Raw genomic sequence first — 26755 nt, forward strand, 5'->3', positions numbered from 1 at the left:
CTTTATCTCAGTCACATGGAATTAGTTGATTTTCTCCTATTCTTAAAGCTGATAGCCCCCATTACAACAGTTCATAATCAGAAAATCCCTTAAATCCTTTGCTGAACAGGGATTGACTTAAACATGTGTTTAAATGCTTGCTGAATTGGCACCTCACTTTTTAATCTGCAGTTCAACCTCATGAAAGCGCCTCTAGATTTACTTTATATCCTCCTTCAAATAAACTGCCACCATGAAGGAAAATGGAAATCCAACTCCCAAAGTCTGTGGCATTGAGCATGTCTAATGATATTGCTTATAATACTTCTACATTTCTGTCTGACATTGTACATTTCACTATGCTTACTTATGATGCTGTCAGGAATGTAAAGTATGTTATTTTTCTTTCTTAGCCATTTCCTAATCAATCTATTTAGCCATATGGACTGTTCCAGTACAATCATAAATAGTCATAGTTGTACCTGAACAGTCCATATGGCTGAAGAGATTTTGGTCTTGTACATTTTACATTGAAACTGACCCATTTTTAAAGAACAGATAAGAATTTTAGTAAATGTTGATTTGTTTCTTCCACATCACTTCAGATTTATTTTTGTCTGAAGTTATAGTTGTCAGTATTTTAAAACTGCATCATGATTACATTATGGTCACCTATCTTGACATCCCTCTTAACTATATTTAAGAACACCTTACTAGACACACAAAAAGCCACAATCAAGAAAGAAGGCTGTGCTGGTTTAGAGGGGAAATGACAGCAGCTATAAAAAATAAAAATAATAATATATAACAAATGGAAGAAAGGAGTGAATGTATATAACTCAGAAGTTTGTCACTGTATAGATAGACTGTATAGATACACATCTAGATAGACTTATGTGTAGTGCTGGGGAGGAGCCGGTGGTCGTGGTACATGTAGGTACCAATGACATAGGGAAGGGTAGGAGAGATGTCCTGGAAGCCAAATTTAGGCTGCTAGGGAAGAGACTGAAGAGACTGAAATCCAGGACGTCTATGGTGGCATTTTCAGAAATGCTCCCGGTTCCACGCGCAGGGCCAGGTAGGCAGGCAGAGCTTCAGAGTCTCAATGCGTGGATGAGACGATGGTGTAGAGAGGAGGGGTTCACGTTCATTAGGAACTGGGGAAACTTCTGGGATGGGAGGAGCCTATACAGGAGAGATGGGCTCCACCTAAACCAAAGTGGAACCAGACTGCTGGCACTAAACATTAAAAAGGTTGTAGAGCAGTTTTTAAACTAGGAGATGGGGGAAAGCCGACTGCTGCAGAGGAGCGTGTGGATTGGACACAGACTTCTCTTAGGAGAGAGTCTGATGATAGAGAATCTCCAGATTATAGTCAGGAGCAGAGGAATGAGAAGTATAATGTAAGGGCCGGATCAGATGATAAACAGTCACATAAAAAAGAATCTGGCACATCAGAAAAAGGCAGGCTAATAAACAGGGACACGTTTTTAAAGTGCTTGTACACAAATGCCAGAAGTCTAAATAATAAGATGGGTGAACTAGAGTGCCTTGTGATAAAGGAGGATATAGATATAATAGGCATCACAGAAACCTGGTGGACTGAGAGCAATCAATGGGACACAATCATTCCGGGGTACAAAATATATCGGAAGGACAGGACAGGCCGTGCAGGGGGAGGAGTGGCACTATATGTTAAAGAAAGTGTAGATTCAAATGAAGTAAAAATCTTAAGCGAATCCACAGGTTCCATAGAGTCTCTATGGATAGAAATGTCATGCTCTAGTAAAAATATAACAGTAGGGATCTATTATCGACCACCTAACCAGGACAGTAATAGTGATGATGAAATGCTAAGGGAAATTAGAGAGGCTATCAAAATTAAGAACCCAATAATAGTGGGGGATTTCAATTATCCCCATATTGACTGGGAACATTTCACTTCACGACGAAATGCAGAGATAAAATTTCTCGATACTTTAAATGACTGCTTCATGGAGCAGCTGGTACGGGAACCCACAAGGGGAGAGGCGACTCTAGATTTAATCCTGAGTGGAGCGCAGGAGCTGGTCCAAGAGGTAACTATAGCAGGACCGCTTGGAAATAGTGACCATAATACAATAGCATTCAACATCCCTGTGGTGAGAAGAACATCTCAACTGCCCAACACTGTGGCCTTTAATTTCAAAAGGGGGAACTATACAAAAATGAGGGGGTTAGTTAGACAAAAGTTAAAAGGTACAGTGACTAAAGTGAAATTCCTGCAAGTTGCGTGGGCCCTTTTTAAAGACACCATAATAGAGGCCCAACTTCAATGTATACCCCAAATTAAGAAAAACAGTAAAAGAACTAAAAAAGAGCCACCGTGGCTTAACAACCATGTAAAAGAAGCAGTGAGAGATAAGTGACTTCCTTTAAAAAGTGGAAGTCAAATCCTAGTGAGGCAAATAGAAAGGAGCACAAACACTGCCAACTTAAGTGCAAGAGTGTAATAAGAAAAGCCAAAGAGGAGTTTGAAGAATGGCTAGCCAAAAACTCCAAAGGTAATAACAAAATGTTTTTTAAGTACATCAGAAGCAGGAAGCCTGCTAAACAACCAGTGGGGCCCCTTGATGATCAAAATTCAAAAGGAGCGCTTAAAGACGATAAAGTCATTGCGGAGAAACTAAATGGATTCTTTGCTTCAGTCTTCACGGCTGAGGATGTTAGGAGATTCCCAAACCTGAGCTGGCTTTTGTAGGTGACAAATCTGAGGAACTGTCACAGATTGAAGTGTCACTAGAGGAGGTTTTGGAATTAATTGATAAACTCAACATTAACAAGTCACTGGGACCAGATGGCATTCACCCAAGAGTTCTGAAAGAACTCAAATGTGAAGTTGCGGAACTATTAACTAAGGTTTGTAACCTGTCCTTTAAATCGGCTTCGGTACCCGATGACTGGAAGTTAGCTAATGTAATGCCAATATTTAAAAAGGGCTCTAGGGGTGATCCCGGCAATTACAGACCGGTAAGTCTAACGTCGGTACCGGGCAAATTAGTTGAAACAATAGTAAAGAATAAAATTGTCAGACACATAGAAAAACATAAACTCTTGAGCAATAGTCAACATGGTTTCTGTAAAGGGAAATCGTGTCTTACTAATCTATTAGAGTTCTCTGAAGGGGTCAACAAACATGTGGACAAGGGGGATCCGGTGGACATAGTGTACTTAGATTTCCAGAAAGCCTTTGACAAAGTCCCTCACCAAAGGCTCTTACGTAAATTAAGCTGTCATGGGATAAAAGGAAAGATCCTTTCATGGATTGAGAACTGGTTAAAGGACAGGGAACAAAGGGTAGGAATTAATGGTAAATTCTCAGGATGGAGAGGGGTAACTAGTGGTGTTCCCCAAGGGTCAGTCCTGGGACCAATCCTATTCGATTTATTCATAAATGATCTGGAGAAAGGGGTAAACAGTGAGGTGGCAAAGTTTGCAGATGATACTAAACTACTCAAGATAGTTAAGACCAAAGCAGACTGTGAAGAACTTCAAAAAGATCTCACAAAACTAAGTGATTGGGCAACAAAATGGCAAATGAAATTTAATGTGGATAAATGTAAAGTAATGCACATTGGAAAAAATAACCCCAACTATACATACAACATGATGGGGGCTAATTTAGCTACAACGAGTCAGGAAAAGATCTTGGAGTTATCGTGGATAGTTCTCTGAAGATGTCACGCAGTGTGCAGAGGCGGTCAAAAAGCAAACAGGATGTTAGGAATCATTAAAAGGGGATAGAGAATAAGACTGAGAATATATTATTGCCCTTATATAAATCCATGGTACGCCCACACCTCGAATACTGTGTACAGATGTGGTCTCCTCACCTCAAAAAAGATATTCTAGCACTAGAAAAGGTTCAGAAAAGAGCAACTAAAATGATTAGGGGTTTAGAGAGGGTCCCGTACGAGGAAAGATTAAAGAGGCTAGGACTCTTCAGTTTGGAAAAGAGAAGACTAAGGGGGGACATGATAGAGGTATATAAAATCATGAGTGATGTTGAGAAAGTGGATAAGGAAAAGTTATTTACTTATTCCCATAATACAAGAACTAGGGGTCACCAAATGAAATTAATAGGCAGCAGGTTTAAAACAAATAAAAGGAAGTTCTTCTTCACGCAGCGCACAGTCAGCTTGTGGAACTCCTTACCTGAGGAGGTTGTGAAGGCTAGGACTATAACAATGTTTAAAAGGGGACTGGATAAATTCATGGTGACTAAGTCCATAAATGGCTATTAGCCAGGATGGGTAAGAATGGTGTCCCTAGCCTCTGTTCGTCAGAGGATGGAGATGGATGGCAGGAGAGAGATCACTTGATCATTGCCTGTTAGATTCACTCCCTCAGGGGCACCTGGCATTGGCCACTGTCGGTAGACAGATACTGGGCTAGATGGACCTTTGGTCTGACCTGGTACGGCCTTTCTTATGTTCTTATGTATAAAATTGCTAAGGGAAACAAAGGGACCCAAGGAAAAATCTATGGCCAGAAGAGTTAAGGACAATAAGAAGGAGGGTTTTTTAATAGATTAGAAATAAACAAAATCCCAACAATGGTATTGGTCCATTACTAGGTAGAAATGGCAGAATTATCAATAATAATACAGAAATGGCAGAAGTGCTCAATAAATATTTCTGTTCTACATTTAGAGAAAAAACAGATGACAGTCTTATATGGTGAGTGGGCTTGAAGCAGTGCAGGCTGCAGGGACATGCTGGCCACTGCTTCCTGCAGCTCCCATTGACCAGGAATCGCAAACCACAGCCACTGCAAGCTGCTGGGGGCCGTGCCTGCGAACGGTCAACGTAAACAGAATGTCTTGCAGCCCACCAGCGGATTACCCTGAGGGGGCGCGTGCCGAAGGTTGCCGACCCTGCACTAGTATCTCTAGAGGATGTTAAACAGAAGCTACTAAAGTTAGACATATTTTAAATTAGCAGGTTCAGATAACTCGCATCCAAAAGTTTTAAAAGAGCTGGCTGAGGAGCTCACTGGACCATTAATGTTGATTGTCAGTAAGTCTAGAAGCACTGGGTAAGTTCCAGAAACTGGAAGAAAGTTTATGTTGTGTCAATTTTTAAAAAGGGTAAACAGGATGACCTGGGTAATTATAGGCCTGTCAGCCTGACATTGATCCCGGGCAAGGTAATGGAGCAGCTGATAGGGGACTCATAATAAAGAAAGAATTAAAGGAAGGTAATGGAATTAATGTAAATCAACGTGATTTTATGGAAAATAGATCCTGTCAAATTATTTTGATATTTCTATGACATTACAAGTTGGGTTGATAAAGTCAATAGAGTTAATATAATATACTTAGATTTCTGTAAGGCATTTGACTTGGTACCACACAACATTTTGATTAAAAAAAACTAGAACAACAGAAACAATTAACATGGCACATATTAATGGGTTAGAAATGAGCTAACTGAAAGGTCTCAATATGTAATTGTAAATGGGGAATCATCATCGATTGGGTGTTTCCCCAGCGGGGTCTGACAGGCATCGGTTCTTGGCCCTGCACTATTTAACATTTTTATCAATGACCTGGAAAAACACAAAGTCATCACTGATAAAGTTTGCAGATGACAAAAATTGGGGAGTGGTAAATAATGAAGAGGGCAGCTCACTAATTCTGGGCAATCTGGATCACTTGGTAAACTGGGCACATGCAAACAATATGTGTTTGAATATGACTCAGTGTAAACGTGTGCATCTGGAAACAAAGAATGCAGGCCATATTAACATAATGGGGGATTCAATCCTGGGAAGCAGAGACTCTGAAAAAGATTTGGGAGTTGTTGTGGCTAATCAGCTGAACATGAGCTCCCAGTGTGATGCTATGGCCAAAAGAATTAATGTGATTATGGGACACAAACAGTAATCTTGAGTAGGAGTAGAGAGTTATTTTACCTCTGTATTTATCATTGGTGCAACCCACTGCTGGAATACTGTGTCTAGTTCTGAAGTCCAGCACTCAAGAAGGAAGTTGACAAATTGGAGGGTGTTCAGAAAAGAACAACAAAAAGATTAGAAAACTTGTGTTATAGTGATTGATCTCTTTGAGTCTACCTATTTAGCTTAACCAAAAGAAGGTTAAGAGGTGACTTGATTACAGTCTATAATGGACTTTTCAGTCTAGCAGAGAAAGGTATAACACAATCAAATAGTTGGAAATCAAAGCTAGACAAATTAGGACCAGAACTAAGGCATACATTTTTGACAGGGAGTGTAATTAATCATTGGAACAATTTACCAAGGCTTGTGGTGGATTCTTTTTTTTATCACTGACAATTTTTACATTAAGATTGGGTGTTTTTCTAAAAGACATGCTCCAGAAATTATTTTGGGGAAGTTCTATGACCCGTATTATACAGAATGTCAGACTAGATGATCACAATGGTCCTTTCTGGCTTTGGGATCCATTAATCTAATAATACCCAAAATTCAAGAATTAGACACTCGCTAAGCTATTTGTTCATAAATTCTATCCAATAAACGATGTATGAAAATAGTTACTATTCTAAGTTCTTTATTACAACTCATGGATGCATTTAAAGTAACATTACCTGTAATCACTGAATAGTCACAGTGAATGGTAGAACTTTATTTGGTCAAAGTTACGATAGGGATCTTTATATAAAATTCTTTTTACATCTCTGTCTCATGAAAATTCACAGGTTCTTATGCAAAAATTCAAGAGGTCCATTTTGAATCTGCTGTTAGCCTCTAAGTTTCATATTAATTCTTTCTATGATCCACATCCGTCTTGGTGTTCTTCTGCATATTTTATACAGTTGGGTATGTTTCCAGTACCTTTTTTGTATTTTATTTATAATGCCTTAAATTTATTCATTAAAAAATTGCACACAAAACACAGACTTGTATCTACTAATGCCTCTTCAGTAAAATCAACTCAGAGCAATAGACTGCTTTTCATTATATTCCTCTCTTCATACATAGATGCTGGAGCTGTGGGGGGGGGGTTCCGCACCCCCTGGCTTGAAGTCATTTCCATCATACACAGAGTTTATAGTTTGGTTCAATGGTTCTCAGCACCCCCAGTATACAAATTGTTCCAGAACCCCTGTCTTCACAGCTCTAGAACCTTGAAATTTCAGCTTTTCCTGTTGAAAGATTGTATCTCATTTAGAGAAAATAAACGTTATTCAATGGAATTCACCATATGGGGCAGAAAAGACTAACACAGGTGGACTGTTAGGTTCCAGGGATGCACATCACCCTAAAAAGGAAAACAAATATTCCCAAAGTTCAAGCCTTTAAGCACAGATTCCGATAGAAAGGTTAAGGGCACAAAATTCAGCACTCCTTATTCTGGCAAACTCCCTTTTACTTTATTAAATATTAAAGTATAAAATTATTAACATAATAATATTAAAGTATTATACTTCAATGAGAGTTTTGCAATAGCTAAGTAGTGCTGAAGAGAGCCCTGAATTAACATGTCAAATTACCATGCCAGATAATAGGATGGTGATAATTGACAACATCATATGATAAATTCAGTGTATTGTGTACTGTGCAGCTCTGATAATTTCACCCGCACTCTGTCCACTGAGCCATCTCTGTCAGGACTGCAGCTAACATTCCAAACCTTTAAGAAGCTTTGAACAGCCTCCATAGATTGTCCCATTATTAAAAAAATAAAACCAGAGAAATGTTTGTCTCTTTGCCTCCACATTTACACTGACTGACCACTCAGGATGGGCAATACCTGTATTCAGACAAGGGAGCTATTCACATGCTTAAAGTTGAACATGTGCTTACGTGCTTTGCTGGACTGGGCAAGAATCTGTAGAAGATACTGTGAGGCTGGATTTTTCTGAGAAGACCTTGTAACCTTAAGTATCAGATGAGGCTATGGGCAAACCAGAAGAATTACGTTTGGATGAAATTAAAATGAAACCTATTCATTCAAAAATCTAGTTAGAGAACTATTGTCAATGATAGACTGAAATGTGGGCTTCCCTCCAGTACATATGGTTGTTTCTGAACTCTGCCATCCCATCAGAAACACCGCCATCAGGGGGTTATGTTAAACCACCTATCATTCCTTGCATTCATTTTCAAACTGAAAAAATGCCCTTTCATATCTTTCTTCCTGATTAGAGACACGATTCTGCCTCACCAGCTGTGCGCTGGCTCATTCTAAATTCTAACTATGATGCATCTCTCACTTGTAGACTTTTATTAGCAATGTCTTAAAATGCAGATTGCTGCCTAAATTTAGTTACATAATTAAAAACAAATCTCACTCATCTCTACCCCAGCAAACAAAATTGCTGCACTCAAGGTTCAATAGAGGGCTTGACTTTTCATCTAAAAACAACTGTATCCTAATGAAAAGTAGGGAGAAAAAAAATCGAAGTGCTATTTACTGATGCCGCTGACATGCAAAGATGCATAAAACATTAACCAGCTATGGAAAAGGTCTATTTGCAAATGCATTATAGTATTACCAGAGGTTTACTGTTCTGCGTACTTCTGCAAATAAATTCAGCACTATGCTACTATGGCAGGATGAGTCACACACTTTTAATGACATTCTATATTTATACCTTCATGCCCTTCTTCTGCTCTCAGTTCTGTGCTTTCTTCCATACAACCCCTGTTTTACCTGCGACTCCCTTCCAGACTCAGTCCACCTCATCCCCAGCCTCTTTTGGTGTCTGGGCTGGGGGAGGGAGGCTGCAGCTGGGCTCTGAGTAGGGTGACCAGATGTCCTGATTTTATAGGGACAATCCCGATATTTTCGGCTTTTTCTTATATAGGCTCCTATTACCCTCCACCCCCTGTCCTGATTTTTCACACCTGCTGTTGGTCACCCTAGCTCTGAGGGGTAGGGGGTGCGGGTGTCTGGGCTGGGGGGTACCCCACAATGGGCTCTGGGGGGAGGGGATGTGGGTGTCTGGCACTGCAGCTGGGCTCTGGGGGGGGGGCAGAGAAACAGGAACTTGGTTGTCATAGGGGTTTCTTTAACTCTCTACTCCTGCGGGAATTTTTTGTGTGTGTGTCTGTATTGTTACAGACATAGTTGCTGACAGGTATTTTTAAATAAATTACCAAAATAATTGAAACTGGCATGCTTATATAGGGTTATTTTAACAAATAAAATATGCAGAATTTTAAAATATTGTGCACAGAATTTTTTGACACAGAATTCCCCCAAGAATAAGATTTGCAGCAGGAAGAAAAGCTGAGACAAAAACAAGAGGGACTTCAACTCAGGCTGTAGATGAGAGGAGGGAGTTATGCATTTTCTGGTTCTGCCTTCTTCCTGTAGCGTACGAGTAAAGCATGTTAGAATGAACATATAAGGGGGGCCATTTGCAGAGGCGTTTACTATATCAGGCCCCACGCACAGACATGCAAGACAGAAAATTTACTGCAAACACATCTGGGGTTGTGGATGCTTACATTTTTTTTTAAATGAAAAATGGGGAGAGTTAGGACATCAAGAGAAATAAGTAGCATGGGGAAGTTGAACTCCTTAAGCAATCAATCCTGGGAATTGCTGAACAGCCTCAACTACTATTGATGGGCAGGATGCCTCAGCGTCTTGCAGAATCACCCTCTAAAGGTACCGATAATTGAACAACAGAATCCAGCATCTGCACAGTAATAAGTGGTTGGAAGGTAGTGCCCAGGGTCGTGGTCTAATAGCAAGTAGTGCCCAGGGTCCTGGTCTAATAGCAAAAGAGTCATGAGGATTCCACCCCAAGACAGGTAAGGGTCAGAGGCCCAACATCTAGGAAGCTGCAGTGAGAGAGACCAGAAAGGGGAGAGAGGTGCAACTAGCTCCATAATAGTCGCATGCCTAACTGCCATTTGTGCTTTCAGACTATCTCCCACAACCCAGCCTGAGTTATACCTTCTTCCCAACCCTTCCTTCTTTCTCTAGCTCAAACCTGCAGCTTATTAGAATTCATTGACTGCAAGAGATTTTCAGCATTTCAGAGCCATAGGTCATAAAACATGGGAGCCAGCAACTGAAGCCCTGTCTACATTAGAGACATATGCACCAATGTAACTACACCAGTGCAAACCCCTAAGATCAGGCTAGAGAGGAACTTACACCATTTCTCTTTCAGAAGAATAAAGTTGGAAGGGAACAAAACAGAAAAACGAAAAGAGCATGAATGAAAAGTAACCCGGTTCTTCACAACCTTTTATCCTCTGACACATCAAAAGAACACTGACTGAAAGAAGCAGGGCTGTCACATTCATTTTTCATAGACTGCAATGGGATGGGACAGCTTGGAAAGAAATCATGAGTATTCTCCTGCCTTGTGGGAAGTGGCCAGGTGAGGAGGAGTTGCTGACTTGTGCAGAGCTGGGGGAAGAAAGGGGGAGGAAAAAAAAAAAAAGACTCATGAAACCATTTTATATGCCAGGCTCAGTTTACTGTAGGCACTGAAACCCGAAGGACATCTAATGCCTGATTTTGATCAATATTGATATTGTTAAATATTGCTGCAATGTGATGAGGAACTTTTTAACAACTATTCTGGATTTTGAGATCCAACATATCAGCAGGTCTCTGCACACTTTTCAATTATTATCATACGCCTGTGTGCATGTGCTGGTTTTTAATCTTCTGCTAAAAGGGCAAGCAAGAGGAGACAAGCAAAAAAGATTTGGTGCCTTTCTTTGTCCTGTGTGACTTGCCAGCCTGATTCTTCAAAACAGATGGGTTCTGGCAATCTTCGTTGTCACCTTTATATCATCCCCAAAATTTGCCCTTCTCTTCTGACAGAGGAGTTGTCCATTTTCCTTTAAACAAGTTGCTTATCTTGCAATCATCTATGCTCACAAAGACAGGAGCCTGAAACAAAATATTTGTGTCCAAGGGAATTCTTATGGAGTACAGGAGGGTTATTATCAGAACCAAGAATCAAGGCAGAACATTGAGATGAGAACTGTCAAACTGACTATCACTTTGGGGAGAAGACACTGGCAGCAAAATATGTAGCAATTCATATCCCTAAAGAATTATATGCATATATGATATCCTGTGCTCATGACAGAAAAAAATCTTAACTGAGCTGGCAGACAGAACTGCACCTGAATAAGAGATGTGTCTTCTTCAGTTTCCATGCCACTTCTTTTGTTTACTTGTTTTATAAGATACCACCACCCTGAAGTGGAAATGACAGTTTCAAGAGGAAACCCTTACACGGTCATCTGATCCATATACAATATATGCTAAGCCCCTCCCACCCAAAAAGGAGTTTGGCCCAATAACGTTTCATTCTTACTCTGTTAGTTGTAGTATTGGATGGAGAGGAGAGTCCTGCAGAGGGGAACTGGCAAACAGTATTTCTTTCCTCCAGGGGCTAGCTTTTCCTTTATAAAATGGAGAAATTATTGTTACCAGCTGATTTAGAACATCTTTTTCCTACTATTTTCAAACGTGGGTGCTTAAATTGTGACTTAGGAACCTGATTTATACATCCAGTTTTGATAACCATGGCCTAAACTCACTGGGAAGTATAAAGACGAGTTTTCTGCAAAGGCCTCCTACACCTTGTCAGTACTTCAAACTGTTTCTTTGGAATCAGATTTTGCCTATAATAATTAGTGACAAGAGAATAATGAGATCAATAAAAGATGCAATAGCTTACAGACAACTGATTTGGGCAGTTTGACTGGGATGAAGAGACTGTTGTTGACTTTTGTGCAATTATATTAGAAAAATGCAGGATTCTCTTACAAAAGAAAATAGATCAATGTAACCAGAATCCACAGTAAGCCAGTTATGTAATTAAGGGCTTGTTTATATAAGGAAATTGACCAGCAGAACAATACTAGTACACTTATGATGCACAAGTAGTATTGGTATAATACACCACGTGGAGACACTATTCCAGAAAAAAGTGACTTTTTTTTGTATCGTTTATATTGCGTGCACCACTAATTTGTATAAGGCCATTACAATATTCTCAGCATTGATTTCTATCCCATTTTTTATACATCCTAACATTTTGTGTTGACCATTGCATTGAGATGTCCACAATGATGCCTAAGGTTTTTTGATACGTTTCTGATCCTCATCTAGCTTCAGACTGCACTATTTATTATTATGGCCATTAAAACACTATTTCCACGGGGCCAGCATACACTCTGGTCTTCTCTTGCCAGCTTCCTTTGTGAGTGCACCTCTGTGCAGTGTTTCATGTCTCAGCAATACTGTTTCAAGAAAGTAAGAACTGGAGAACAAAGTGCTTAGCACAATGGCATGGGGCGGGGCAGGGTGGAAAGGAATGAGCCAAGACTTGCAGAGATGGCAGTTAATCAGTGTGGGCTGAAACTGACCGCTGAGGCTGGGAAGGAAGAGGCAGGATTTTCCAACAGAGAGGCCCCAGGACTTGGAGTCCCCACCAAGCAGTGGCAGATTAAGCAGATCCCACTGATCTGTGGATAAGATTCTTGGCTATCAGGGATCCCAGCACCCAATGGAACTCAGATCTGCGGATGATGTTAGTGAAGCCCCTCCACTGGAGCCAGGAGGCTTGGGAGTTGGACTCAGGATGAGATAGAGACTAGCCCCAGCTGCCCTCTGTCACCTCGTGTTTGAATTTATCACAGTACCACAGTATGCACTATGACACTCCATAATTAACAGCATGGTCGCATGCTAAATGCCAACACCAGCAGCAACAAATGGCAGGAGGGCCAGTGCACATGGCAGGCCAAGCACTGAAGCAGTCTGGCCTGCCTGAGAACTGCAACATGAAGCAACAACATCCTGAGCTAAGGAATGATAAGACTCTCATATCAACCTGGGCCTTAGCAGTGGTCATGGCTTATTCTGAGGGTTCTTTTAATGATCCATGTAGGTTTTTCAAAGAAGCAATAAAAATTATTTGAATTTTAAAAAGTCTGGTTACTAGCTTGGCAATATAAAAGTGCTAGCAAAGCTTGCTTTTCACCTTAGCATCATAAATGGGGATAGATTCCAGTGTATTTCTTCTAGGCTTTAGAATCTCACTACAATCGTCCCAAATACAGGTCAAAACCAGAAAGCAATGCTGTCCTCTAGAGGACTGTTAGTCATTGCATTTTCCTGAAACAGCAGTTTTTCTGTTCTACACTCAGCTAGTTCCACCTCACACAATCTTCTAGAATTTAGTGATGGGGAAAAAATGAAATAAATACAACTCTGGAACTCCACTTGGAAAGGCATTAGAAACAATACAAACAAAATAATACTGTATTTATCAAAACATAAGCACAACAAACTAGACCCAGGTTCTCAACTGATCCAGGATATAGGGAAAATGCTGGAGAATCCTATACAGGTTAATGAGCTTATTTTAGTTTGACGGGGTATGCTAAAGCCCTATAATTAAAAGGGCTAGGCATCTGAATCAATATTTACTAAACCACTTCGGTCTTACAGTTTATAGAATGAGCTTCTAGGAAAGAGCCAAGGAGAAGCTGCTCAGACTTGCACCATTTTAAGTGTGAGTGAATCAACTTGTTTTTCAGTCTGTTTAGAATGCATTATTGCTTGCTTACAATAGCGCCTTGATCCCCCCCATGTCCTCCCTCTGTCCCCCCACCAACACACCACAACCGCACACACACACACACACACACACACACACACAGTAAGAAACATCCTCTGACCCAAAGTCTAAACAGACAAGAAGGGATGAGAAGCACAGGCACAGAGGGGTGAAGCGACTGCCCACGGTCACACAGCCGACCAGTGACAAAGGTGATAATAGAACCCAGCTCTCAGTCCCATGAATTATCCACTAGCCTACAATGCCATTCCCAGTCTTTGCCAACAATTTGGAGTCGAAATAGTTCCTCCTCCTGTGGAATGGGTACATTAACAATAAAATAATTAGAAAAAAAAACAGCAAAGTACACAAAGCCACCCTATGTTCTTTAGAATGCTCCCTGGAATAGAGATGGTACATTTATTCCTCAGTGTCATTCATTGCCAAACTTAAGCCTTGAGGATCAAATTAAAGCACATTCAGTAGCTGTGGGACTGCTGTAAGCCAACCCTTTGCGCTTTCTGTCTCTGTATACATTACATCAGTTCGCACTGACATTCTATTTTTGTTCAGTGGGATCAAAGTATGCCTTCTCCAATCTATATTTTTTTTGCGGGGAGAGGGGGAGTTGCGGGGAGGGGGGGAGAAGCCTTGTTCTTCTAGCAACATTTTGTATGTTCAATTGTAAACTCCTCAGAGCTTGGACTGTATCTTTCATTGTGTATGAACAGCATTTAGCACAAAACGGCCCTCATCTTAATTAAGGCCTATAGACACTGCTCTAATACAAATAAAATAATAATAATGAGGGTGCGGAAATAAAATAGTTCAAATGAAGATTAATCAAGTAATCAACTCTAATACCATTCTAGAGTTTAGACTGAGAACACAAAACCAACATATATCCCTTGTAATATGTAGTAAGAATACATTATATTGATAGATGTTACTAATGTTAGAGGAATAAGTACAAACACTTATCATATACTATAACCAAAAGAACAAAAAAAAAAGTTATAAAAAAGCTTTGCTTTAAGAAAATCCATATCACAAAGCAACACATTCCATGGAAGAAGGAAAGAGATGAAAATTTATGTAGCCAAAAGAGATTATATATGGATGTTACTAATTATATTACATAATTCTGACTAATGTAATAGATGGAGGAATGCTAGGGGAGGTAGGCTGATAACTATATAGATAAATATATCAGAGTCAAGTGCATATTTAAAGGCCAATCCTGTAGCTCTTGAGCACCCAAAAATCCCAGTGAAGTCAATGAAATTTACATGTGTTCAAGAAACACCAGATTAGGCCCTTGAATGGGGAAAACATTTTGATTTTGTGTTTATAAATCTATTTACTTATCAAGACAGAAAGGTGCCCCATGGCGATATATCTGATGTGGGATCATTTCTAGCACCTAGAAGGAAGCTGGGAAATTTAACAAACATTACTGATTTGATACAATTGGAAAAATGTATTGAAAAAGTCTATGATCCTGATTCCTAACTGCACAAAGGTGTAACTTACACCCCCTTTAAGGCTCATTTGTGCGGCGAAAGCGGTATTAAGGGGCCTTAGCATAAATGAGATCTCAGACCGATGTATCTAGTACTTAATACTTATAACGGTTGATATTTCTTCTACATCCCACACTATCTTACATGAAGTAACTATTCACACAACACACATACATACTACTTACAAGGTCTTACTGTAATAACGAAAAGAACAAAATGACAGCTTTTTAAAGCTATTGGGCACCTCCAGGTGCTGACAGGTACCTAGTGGAAATTTCAAAAGTGCTTAGGCACCTAACCCCCACCCAAGTTGCATTCACGTGACATTAACAATGCTGCTTAGATTAGCACTGTTCTTCAAGAGAACAATGTTCGTGTTTAAATAATACATACAGAAATAGTAACAGCTAAGGCTTGGTAATCAATTAGTCAAAAGCCAGGAAATGTTAAAGTTGATTGAAGTCTTGATCTCTACAAAAAAACAAAAACGCTACCACCACTTATTACCACACACATAAAAAGACCAAATTTCTTTCAACAAATCAGTTCAGTAGCATTAAAGCTATTAATGTTTTAAGTTCAAAGAACACTGTTAACTTGGGAAAAAATAACATTTCCATCTGAAAATATGGCTTCCTACTATTGCTCCAAGCAACTTCTAAAATGACTATAACTGAAAGAGATTACAAATTGTATACTTTGTACATTTAACTACTACACTGTATAGTCTGTTTCATTGTTTTGTGATGGTCAGTTTCAACTCCCAGGCCTTGAACCTTGAATATCCATTCACCCTATACAAAGTGAGTGCAAAGCGCTGTTGTGGGCATGAGCAAAGAGATTTGGTTTGGTAGTGTTTTATACCCAGTTTGCACAGTTTCCAAGTTCAGCTAGTTGTAAAAGTGCAAAGTATTCTTATTAGGTTGTTTCATGTCAATACTTTGCATAATGCTTTCAGTTCCCAACTTCCCAGCAAATTAAAAAAGTATGGATTGGATGGACTATAAGGTGGATAGAAAGCTGGCTAGATCATTGGGCTCAACGGGTAGTGATCAATGGCTCAATGTCTAGTTGGCAGCCGGTAAAATGTAATTATAAACAGGGAATCATCATCAAATGGGTGTGTTTCTAGGGGGTTCTTGCAGGGATCCATTCTTAGTCTTAAACTATTCAACATTTTTCTTAATGACCTGGACGAAAGCATAAAACCATCACTTATAAAGTTTGCAGATGATGCAAAAATTTGGGGAGTGGTAAATAACAAAGCAGCAAAGAATCCTGTGGCACCTTATAGACTAACAGATGTTTTGCAGCATGAGCTTTCGTGGGTGAATACCCACTTCTTCGGATGCAAGCACTGTATTCACCCACGAAAGCTCATGCTGCAAAACGTCTGTTAGTCTATAAGGTGCCACAGGATTCTTTGCTGCTTCTACAGAACCAGACTAACACGGCTACCCCTCTGATACGTAAATAACAAAGAGAGCAGGTCATGGATACAGAGTGATCTAGATCACTTGGTAAGCTGGGTGCAAGTCAACAATATGTGTTTTAATATGGCTAAATGTAAACACATTGTGACAAAGTTCTGTCCTTGACTTCATGGGTCCTGCGTTTCCTGGCAGATTTTTGCTAGCATCAGAGGCTCCCTGGTACCCTCCACGTAGCCATTCTCTCTCTAGAGGTAAGGGTCACAGCTTACTGAGCCATTTTCATCATAAGCCAACAATGGAGGTGAGGAGAAGCAATCCTCCCTTGCACAGTCTCTGTTGTCTCCCAGTCTCAGTGATTAATCAGGGAAGGAACCAGGGGGGAGCCCAGGCCCGCCCTCTACTCCAGGCTCCAGCCCAGAGACCCTAAAATTAGCAGCTATGGTAGCTGACTTTTTGGAAATAGAACATGTACAATTTCCTGGGCCACTTCCCCACAGCAGCCCCCCACTCAATATCTCCTTCACCATTACCTCAGGGCCTCCTTCCTTACACCTGATATGGCTTTGTACTGCTACATTCCTCCAACAGCACAACTCTCTCCTATAGCTCCTGGCACCCACACCTCACTGACCAACTGGGAGGTTTTTAACTATTTCCAGCCAGCCCTTGATTGGCTTCAGGTGTCCCAATCAATGTAGCTATCTTCACTGCCTTCTAGAAGGATCTTAATTGGCCCCAGGTGTCTTGATTAACCTGGAGCAACTGCCATTTGGCTACCATGGTACCAGGGATTTGTTTAGCCTGGGGCTAACATACCTGTTCCTCACTACTTTACTGTAGCCATCTGGCCTTGCCCCATCACAATATACATCTAGGAATAAAAAATGTAGGGCATGCTTACACACTTGGGGGAGGAAGAGATTCAGGGGACTTGCACACAGGTCAGCAAGGCTCCAGGCAGGCAGCACTTCCATGGTCATAGTGGATTCTCCATCACTGACAAATTTTAAATCAAGATTGGATATTTTTCTAAAAGATCTGCTCTAGGAATTACTTGGAGAAATTCTATGGCTTGTGTTTTACAGGAAGTCAGACTACATGATCACATTGGTCCCTTCTGGCCTTAGAACTGGATTCTAGATTCATAGGTTACATCAGACCAGAAAAGAAGTAAATTCCAGAGTTGTGGGCACTCCACTGAAGATGCCCTGGGCCCCACACATTCAAATCTCAGAACTGCACACCCACAACAGATCCATGAGCTCAACTGTTGCAATGGGACAAGGGGAGATGATCTTTCGGGGAGTTAGGACACAACTACGTAGAGCTTTAAAGACCAAAAAGTCAAGATGTGGTAAGTAGGTACGTGTGCAAAACAGAGAATTGCATGCTTAACTACTGGACTTGATTGTGTGTTCTGTTCTCAGATGCAAAACTTGCAGATGCCATTTTAGAGGCTTGTTTGAAAATGTGGCACTATAAGTTTAACCCAGTAGTTCATGCAGAACGAAATTACATAATTTTGTACAGTTCTCCTGAATCCTACGCTATGTTTACTAGACTAAGCCAATGTTGTTCATTTCTGTTTATCTATTAAAATTAATTTAAAAGATATTCTTCTGAGATACCTCGCATCTATGATCCAGGGGAAGGACAGAAAGTTAGGAGGTCTGGATTCACTGACTTGCTGTGTGGCAAGCCACTTAGGGTATGTCTACACAGCAAAGAAAAACCTGAGGCTGGCCCATGCCAGTCAACTCAGGCTCACGGGGCTCAGGCTGCATGGCTGTTTCATTGCTTTGCAGGCTTCTGAACTCAGGCAGGACCCCGGGCTCTAGGTCCCTGCATGGTGGGAGGGTCCCGGGGCTCAAGCTCCATCTGAGCCCGGAAGTCTGCCAGAATGAAACAGCCCAGCAAGCCCAAGTTGGCTGGCATGGGCCAGCCACGGGTTTTCCTCTGCTGTGTAGACATACCCTTAATCTCTATGCTTCCTGTAATCACGCTCTGCATAATGACTGTAATGGAACAGCCTTCTTCAGGAAGCATTTTGTTAGTGTGAAAGACCCAGGCCAGTTGTGAACAGCAAAGTAGTAGAAGGGAGATATGCTGGCCACTGGATAAGCAGTTTTCTGTTCCCTGAGTGACCAGAGCAGGGGCTGCTCCAGGCTAATGAGAACACCTGACTCCAATTAACCTGCTAAGAGTCAGGTGAGGCTGTTAAGCACCTGACTCTAATTAAGGCCCCTCTGATGCTCTAAAAGGGCTCACTCCAGTCAGGCCAGGGGGAGCCAGAGGAGAGGAAGTGCATGTGAGGAACTGGGAGCAAGAGGCATGCAAGAAGCTGAGAGTGAGTAGGCATACTGCTGGAGGACTTGGAAGTACAAGCGTTATCAGACATCAGGAGGAAGGTCTGGTGGTGAGGACAAAGAAGATGTTGGAAGGAGGCCATGGGGAAGTAGCCCAGGGAGTTGTAGCTATCGTGCAAATGTACCAGAAGGCACTCTAGTCAACTGCAGTCTGCTGGAACCCGGAGTAGAGGGTGGGCCCAGGTTCCCCCCAAACCTCCCAACTCCGGATCAAACACAGGAAGAATTGACCTGGACAGTGGCTTCTACCAGAGGGGAAGGTCTCTGGGCTGTTTCCTGACCCACAGGGTGAATCTGTGAGGCGAGCAAATCCGCCAATAAATGTAGGACCCACCATGGTAGAGGAGCAACTTTGTCACATTAGCTACAGATGAAAAGTATTATAAAACAATATAGTCATCCCTCAAGATGGCATTTTGACATCCCCTCCACACTCACTTCCCTCTGATTTGGCTCCAGTTCCCAGGAGAGTAAGTCCAGCATTCCACATCAGCTTTCTGCCAGGAATCGAATTGCCAAGAACTTTGCCACCCCATTCCCATCAGCCCCTATTGCTGCAGCTCCCATAAACTTTGTAAGTTAAAAGGACAGTGAAAGATCAATGTGTGATGAAACTGGGAACTCTGTTTAGAGATTTAACTAAGAAAAAAATGAGACAATTCCCATGTGCACCAAAGATCTTTATTACTGCTCCTGTGTATTCCGAATGATCTGTAGATTCCTTAAAATAGATTTCTGCAAAGCTTTAATTCCATACATTTTAGAAATATTAACAATGCTAAAGTTCCCAGAATTAAAAAGCAACCTGAACCACAAAATGACTGACCAAGGAGACTACAGGTTTGACAAAGCAAAACAACTACAAGCAGTCAATAAAGTCTAAATTAATGAAAGTCAGCTAGTTCATAAGCAACACATTTTCATCCATCAGAAAAAACAAACAAATGTACAACTGGTGCCCACAAACAAACATTACGTCACCACACAGTCCAACCAGCCTGAGTACAAACATTGATTTAGCAGGGAAGTACTGTGTCTCCAGGACTGACCCCACCAAGGCAATATAAAAACCATTTACTCAAAGCAAAGTAAGTGATGATATGTTATTTTACGGAAGAACAGTCTTCAAGCTATGGCACTGGACTGGGACTCGTGAGATCTGCGTCCAATACCAAGCTCTCCCACAGACTTGCTGTGTGCCCTTGGAAATATTATAAGATGATGATTCAGTTGAAAATACCGGTCATGCCAACGCTGAATGTATATTCCATGATCTGGCAATTCTCCGTCAAGCTTCATTGTTTTAACTAGCACTTTCACTTCCAAAATATTGCATAGCTATATTGTTCACTTGTCATAGAGATTCAATAATATCAAAAGGTATTTTATGGAACCCAGCAGCAGATAAGAACCAGCATCAGCTGCAGTCATAACTCTCTAGGATATGACAGACTTTATCAAGCAGATCAATGCAAAGTAATGTGCAATTGTTTTTTATTTTTATTACAAATCACTTTACACTTGTCAACAGACCAATCTCATTATATCTCAATGAGTTATAGCCAATGACATTGTGCATGGAGATGTCTCCCTGTGATTAATATTATCATGTAGCATTCAATAGCACCTGAAGCTCGCCATCTTTCCTAGAATGTGTGAATAGGGAGTGTATAATACTGCCAAAAATAATTTTTAAGTTAAGCATAAGCTGTTCCACAATTGCCAGAGTTCTCTTTGCTGTATTAATACTCCTCCAAACCTCACTTTATATTGTCTGCATTTCACTCTACTCATTTTTACTTAGGCGTTAGTGTTAGGCTAGAATTTCTTCTTTTCCCACCCCGATAAGTTAAGTCCTACAAGGGCTTATTAAAATATATATAACAAACTCAAAGTACCACAAGAGGTTATTACTGACCATATATTTCTGCTCAACTTTTCATTTTTTCACCTCATCCTCCCACCATCCTCCACCCCATTTGTCTCTTTTGTTCACTTGTTGTCTCCTCTCTCATGCTCCTAGACATAAATCTCACTGAGGGATGGATTATCTTCTTTGTTATTTGTCTGTACAGTCCCTAGTAACAATGGGGCCTTGATGACTGAAAAAACTACCAAAGGAAATGGTGGCTTCTCCATCTCTTGATATCTTTTAATCAAGACTGGATGCCTTTCTGGAGGAAGAGCATTAGCCAAACACAAAGTATTGAACTCAATACAGGGGTAACTGAGGGCTTGTCTACACTACAGGACTATTATTTGTGGATTCGACCTTAATAATTTGTGTATCCATACTAAATACACAAATTCGAACTTAGTCCACATTCACAGGGCCAGCTTGACTTTGGGGGCGCTGCCCATTTGAATTGTGGATTTCCAATGCATGCTGGGGAAAAAATCCCGCCCTCCTGTCTTCTCTTCCACAGTCAGATGCTGAGAAACCGGGCGAGGAGGCTCGCAGCACGGTGAGGAGAGTGCGAGACCTCTCACAAAGCAGGGTACGCCGGGCAGTGGAGATCATGGTGGCAATGGGTCAAGTTCATGGTGTGGAGCGCGATTCTGGGCGGAAACAAGCACAGACTGGTGGGACCGCATAGTGCTGCAGGTCTGGGATGACACAGAGTGAACTTCAGGAGGCGTAAGGGCACTTTCCTTGAACTGTGTGACTTGCTGTCCCCTGCCCTGAAGCGCCAGGACACAAGGATGCGAGCAGCCCTGACTGTGCGGGATTGCTGTCATTCAGCAACTGCTCTCAAAGGTAGTGACTGTCGGAAATGTCCAGGCCATCATAGATGGCTTCGCCGCGATGGGATTCCTATCCTGGCACCAGCCCACCAGGCCAGCGGCCGTGTGTTCAGGAACTCTGGTCTGTTTAGGACCACAAAATAACGGTTGGGGATGTGCAGATGCCTACAGTGATCCTCTACAGGCGCCTTGGACACTGAAAAGGAACTCTTCAACTACCGGCTGAGCAAGTGCAGAATGGTGGTGGAGTGTGCTTCGGACGAAGGGAGATGGCGGACCTTACTGACTCGCTCGGACATCAGCGAAAAGAATATCCCGTAGTTATTGCTGCTTGCTGTGTGCTCCACAATCTCTGTGAGAGCAAGGGCGAGACCCTTTTTGGCCTGGGAGGTTGAGGCAAATCGCCTGGCTGCTGTTTACGATCAGCCAGACACCCGTGCTGAGAGAATATGAGGCTTTGAAAGCGAGTTTTCAGAGCAGGGTAACCTGTGACTGTCCACTTGATTTTAAGAGAGCCTGATCATAAACCAAGTTTTCCCACTTCCCAAGGACGTTTTAAAACTAAGGACATGTTTTAGTAATTAATAATAAATCTTTCGTTGACTTTGCATTTCTGTTTATTCGTTGAAACATGGAAGCATTCTGTGCTCCTGGATGAGGTCTAGTCCAAATGCATGTGAAGGGAAGCCTGCCGGGATGTCAGGCACCAGGACCCTGCACAAGCATACACATCCACAGACTGTCCCTGGTGCCGAGTGACTGCAGTCTGTGTGTGCCCAGCAGTTGACCCGGCAGCCAAATCTGTAGCAAGGCACTGTGGGCTATGCAGTGACATTACACCCCACAGAACAACAGAAAGTCTTCTGACACCAGAAACAACAGTCAGTAACACCAAACCGCTTTTAATAATGTAATACACAGTGGGGGGTTTGAACTTGGAGTTGGGACTGGTTGATGCTGTAAAGAAAGAGCTTGTACAAATTTACAGTTGTCTCTAACATTATCGGTGTGCATGTGCAGGGACAGTTCTTGTCACTTTGGGTGAGCGGTTGCAGATGCACTGCACTGACTGCGGTCTTGCAGAACATCTACAAGGCGCCGGAGCGCTCCGTTGCTCCCTCATTAGACCAAGCAGCGCTTGAGTCGCCTGCTGGTCTTCCTGCCGCCACCTATCCTCCCGTTCCAGGTGTGTGCGATGCTGCTGACACAGGCTCTCCCTCGACTGTCTCTGCTCTGCTGGAGCTGGCCATCAGTTCCTGGAACATGTCGTCCCTTGTCTTTTCTTTCGCGCCTAATCCGAGCCAGCTCTCCTGCGGGGATGGCGGGCAGTAAGTAGGTGATTTCCTTGAACACATACATGTTTGCCAACAGTAAACACAGTCTAGTCAGTTTCAGTGAACAAGACCAAAGAGGGAACCAAGTCTCAGGAGATCTCAGAACTAGTCCGAGATTTAAGATAGCTGCATCCTCTTGCACAAAGTCCTGGTAAGCCTTACAGTACATACTGCTTATCAGTTACTGGTTAGCTGTGCTCTCCTGCTAAAGGCAATGTGCAAAGCAGAAAGGATAAGATCAATGCATGCTTGTTCTCTGTGGCCTCTCGCGTGGCTGTTAGTCATTGTTATGCAACCTAATTGTAAACCATTAACAATAGTAACACTACACTAATTGCCCTACTTAGATGCAGTATTTGCAGACCGAGATCACCAGAAAGACCGTGATGTCACGGGACGCACGCCAGACCAGGACCATATGCAGCAATGCTAGTAGAGGCGATGGTTCCACTCTATATTCGGATGTCCTGGCGTGGAAGAGTCTGCTTCTCATGCGGAGGCTTTGCGAGGAACTGAATGACACCGAAATGTCGCTAGAGGACTATTTTTCTATCCCCATTTGTGTGGACCTTCTCTTTATATAGTTTAATATATATTATAGTTTAATATTTAGAATGTTTTAAATTGTAAATATTTAGAATTTTAAAGTCCATTTGTGTGGACCTTCTCTTCATATAATTTAATATATATTATAGTTTAATATTTAGAATTTTGTAAATACTGTTTCTATTTTTCTATAACAATGTTATAAAAATAAATGTTTATACGTGTGTTGCACTTACCGCCTGATCCTTCCCTGATTCCGGTGATGAAGAGATCCTGGCTGTCACGCCTGCGCGTCCTCTAAAGACCCTTCCTCATCTTGCAGAGCCACCTAGAATGGCATGCAGTGCCGCATGTCTGGGGCTGGGCTCGGGCGTCCCGTTGCGCTCTGACTTTTGATACCCTTGTCTTAGGTCCTTCACTTTCGCTGTATCCTTTGTCTTTCATGGCTTTAGAAACCTTCCCACACAGCGATCAGATCCTGGACTTCCATGCTGGGGACCTCTTTCTATTCTGGGATTGCTCTGCTGGAGAGCTCTGCATAGACAGGAAAATGAATTCAGACTGCTGTCCAGAGCCTAATTCGAGCTAGCAAGTGCGATTAGCGTTACTCCACCTGCCGGGTGGAGTACCAATCGAAACTAAAGAGCGGTTGAGCGGTTAGTTCGAATTAACGCTGATAAATTCGAATTAAAGTCCTAGTGTAGACCAGGCCTGGGTGACATTCCATGGCCTGTGTTACACAAGAGGACAGACCACATGATGTAATGGCCCCTTCTGACATTAAAATCTATGAATCCTTTATTAAGGATGCTACTGTATTACAATCTTGACAGCAAGCAACATGCATAAGCACAAAGACTGTTACAGTGTAACTTCTCATTGCCTGGACAGGCAGTGCAGACTAGACAACAGGGCATGGGAGTAGAAACCTGGAAGTTGTGTTGCAATCCCATCAGTGCAAGTGACTAGCTGGGTGGCACAAAGTCAAACATTTAGCCTCTGCCTCAGTCTCCCCATCTATAAAATGGGGATAATAATAGCTATCTACCGATCTCACAGAGTGTTTATGAGGATAAATATCATGTTACAGAGATCCCCTTTCCTATGCACAAACTCATTATAATATACCTTTCCCATTGTTACTGAAAAACAGCATCGCTGATGTTATTACATTAATAGCCAGACCTGGCTTCCTTTGAACCCGAAGACATCAGGGAGAGCGAGATCAGCTCGTAAGCTGAATTTCGTTTTGTTTTTTTAAAACACTGCATTCTGTAATAATCACATAAGAAAAGAACATTTAAATATGATGACTGGACTGGTTGAAAATACAAGAAATTCAGAAGTGGTGATGCTCCTCTTCATTTCTCCCAACTATTGCATCACATATGGGAGGTAAGAACATAGTTTTCCACCAGATGACTTTAGAACAGCAAATGACCTTACCAGATAAGATGCTTAATGCAAAAGGGCAGCCATACAACAAGTTTTCAGCATTAAAAACACTAATTTTCCACTGTTTTTTTAGTTTAAGACCTACCAATAATTATGTTACTTTGATTTGACCAATCTCTAATATTTTATATAGTCTTCCAAATCTCAAAATCATACTCCCTCCGCCCCTGAAAGCTTAACTATTGTGCATTAGAAAGAATGTCAGACACTTCATTCAGTTTCACAGTGTTTGATTGTCACCAACTGGCATTGAGCATTTGTCACATTCATTCAATTAACTGCAATTTATAGTCTGCCTATATCTGAAAAAGTGTCTTGTTGAAACTTTGTTCTATAATGTAGTAAAGTAATTTCACGTGCACTGCATCTAACACCTTTCAATCATCCTATAGGGATAAGAGTTCAAAACGGATGTTACAACCAAAGAGGGCATCATTTCACAACACGCACCACCAACAGGGCCAGGATAGCAGGCACAAGGTTCCTGGGTGATATCTTTTATCAACCCACAACATGTCATATGCATGTGTGTGACGGGAGAGGGCGGAGTAAATAATTCTTATGGAAGGATTTGGGAGTATCCTTCTTCTGGAAAACTCTGCCATTTGAGAAAGGAGCATGAAAGGATGGTGTAAGGCACTGGGCAGAACTACCAACTCAAGAAGATGAATAACGAACCTTTTCACCAGCAGAGGAATTTCAATCCCTTTCCTCATAGCTTTATTTTATTGATTCAAATTAAGGATCCTAAACAAACCCAAGCCACTCAGAACAGCAAGTCCCAATTGCCAGAAAAATATTGTCATTAAAAACAAAAGCAAATAACTCCCTATCAAAACAAAACACTCCACTGCACACACAACTGTCCCCTGGAGGAGAGAGAACAATCCACATGTGGCAAGTGTCAGTCACATCACTTAATGCACTACTGGAAGATGCTCAGATACTACAGTGATGAGGGCAGTATAAGAACCTATACAGAACAGTTTTCCAACTTCTTCGCCAGCTGGGAGGAAAAAGGAAGTGCCCTTACCCACAGCAGCCCCAGCCACTTTTCCTCTATAGCCCTACACTCAATCTCACATGTGACAGCCGGTTAACCCCTCCACCACTGGGACTTGTGGCATACACTTTTACATTGTCGTAGATGGTTTTGTGACTACAGCACAGGACTAAGAGTCAGGAGACCTGGGTTTTACTCCTCATAAGACCTTTTAAAAGTCACCCAACCTTCCAGAGACTTGGTTATTTCCCTACCTGCAAAACAGACAGGGAATTAAGCACCCTCACTGAGAAGTTATAAAGTTTGGATTTATTCACCTAAAGCACTTTGAGGTCTTCTGCTGAGAGGCAATACGTCAGAGCAAAGTACTGCTCAGTGACACAGTAGTTATTATCTTGTACATTCCACGGACAAAGGTTTACTTTTCAGAAGTATCTTTAGGATGCAGGGACAGAAGTCCAGCCTAGAAAGCATGTGTCAGCTGAAAAACAGCTCAACAGAAAAAAGAGAGCTGTGGTCAGCAAGGTCTTGGCCAGAATGAATGATGTTTATAATGAGTAAGCAAAACAAGTTCACGTAAGCAGAAAAGGAAACAAAAACTCCCCAGCCTGACATTCGGCCCACTGCTATAATCCTTTCCCAAGACATCCTCCCTCCACTTCCTCCCAAGCAGCCAGTTACCACTGAGGGCAAAGGGAGGAGCTGAGACCAGGGTAACTTTGTTTCCAAGAACCAGAGTGTGCTCCTATGCCCTGTCATAGCACTATTTAGTAATATAAAGAGAGAGGTGTTAATTA

General features: G+C 41.7%; 1 protein-coding gene across 16 annotated transcripts in view; it reads right to left on the reverse strand.

Annotated features, from left to right (window-relative positions):
• SERGEF (secretion regulating guanine nucleotide exchange factor) overlaps positions 1–26755 on the reverse strand; it is a 257753-nt gene that overhangs the window by 202020 nt on the left and 28978 nt on the right. Inside the window, exons 9-10 of one of the 16 annotated variants that reach the window (XM_039536462.1) lie at positions 11301–11388; positions 10754–10867 (exon numbers count right to left, since the gene is read on the reverse strand). The exons of the other annotated variants lie outside the window; for them this stretch is intronic. Coding sequence (XP_039392396.1) covers positions 10852–10867; positions 11301–11388 — 104 coding nt within the window. The 3' untranslated portion in view covers positions 10754–10851. Of the gene's footprint in view, positions 1–10753; positions 10868–11300; positions 11389–26755 lie in introns of those variants that run through there. 16 annotated transcript variants of the gene reach the window in all.

This window comes from Mauremys reevesii, linkage group 4 (genome assembly GCF_016161935.1).
Source record: "Mauremys reevesii isolate NIE-2019 linkage group 4, ASM1616193v1, whole genome shotgun sequence".
NCBI lineage: Eukaryota > Metazoa > Chordata > Testudines > Geoemydidae > Mauremys > Mauremys reevesii.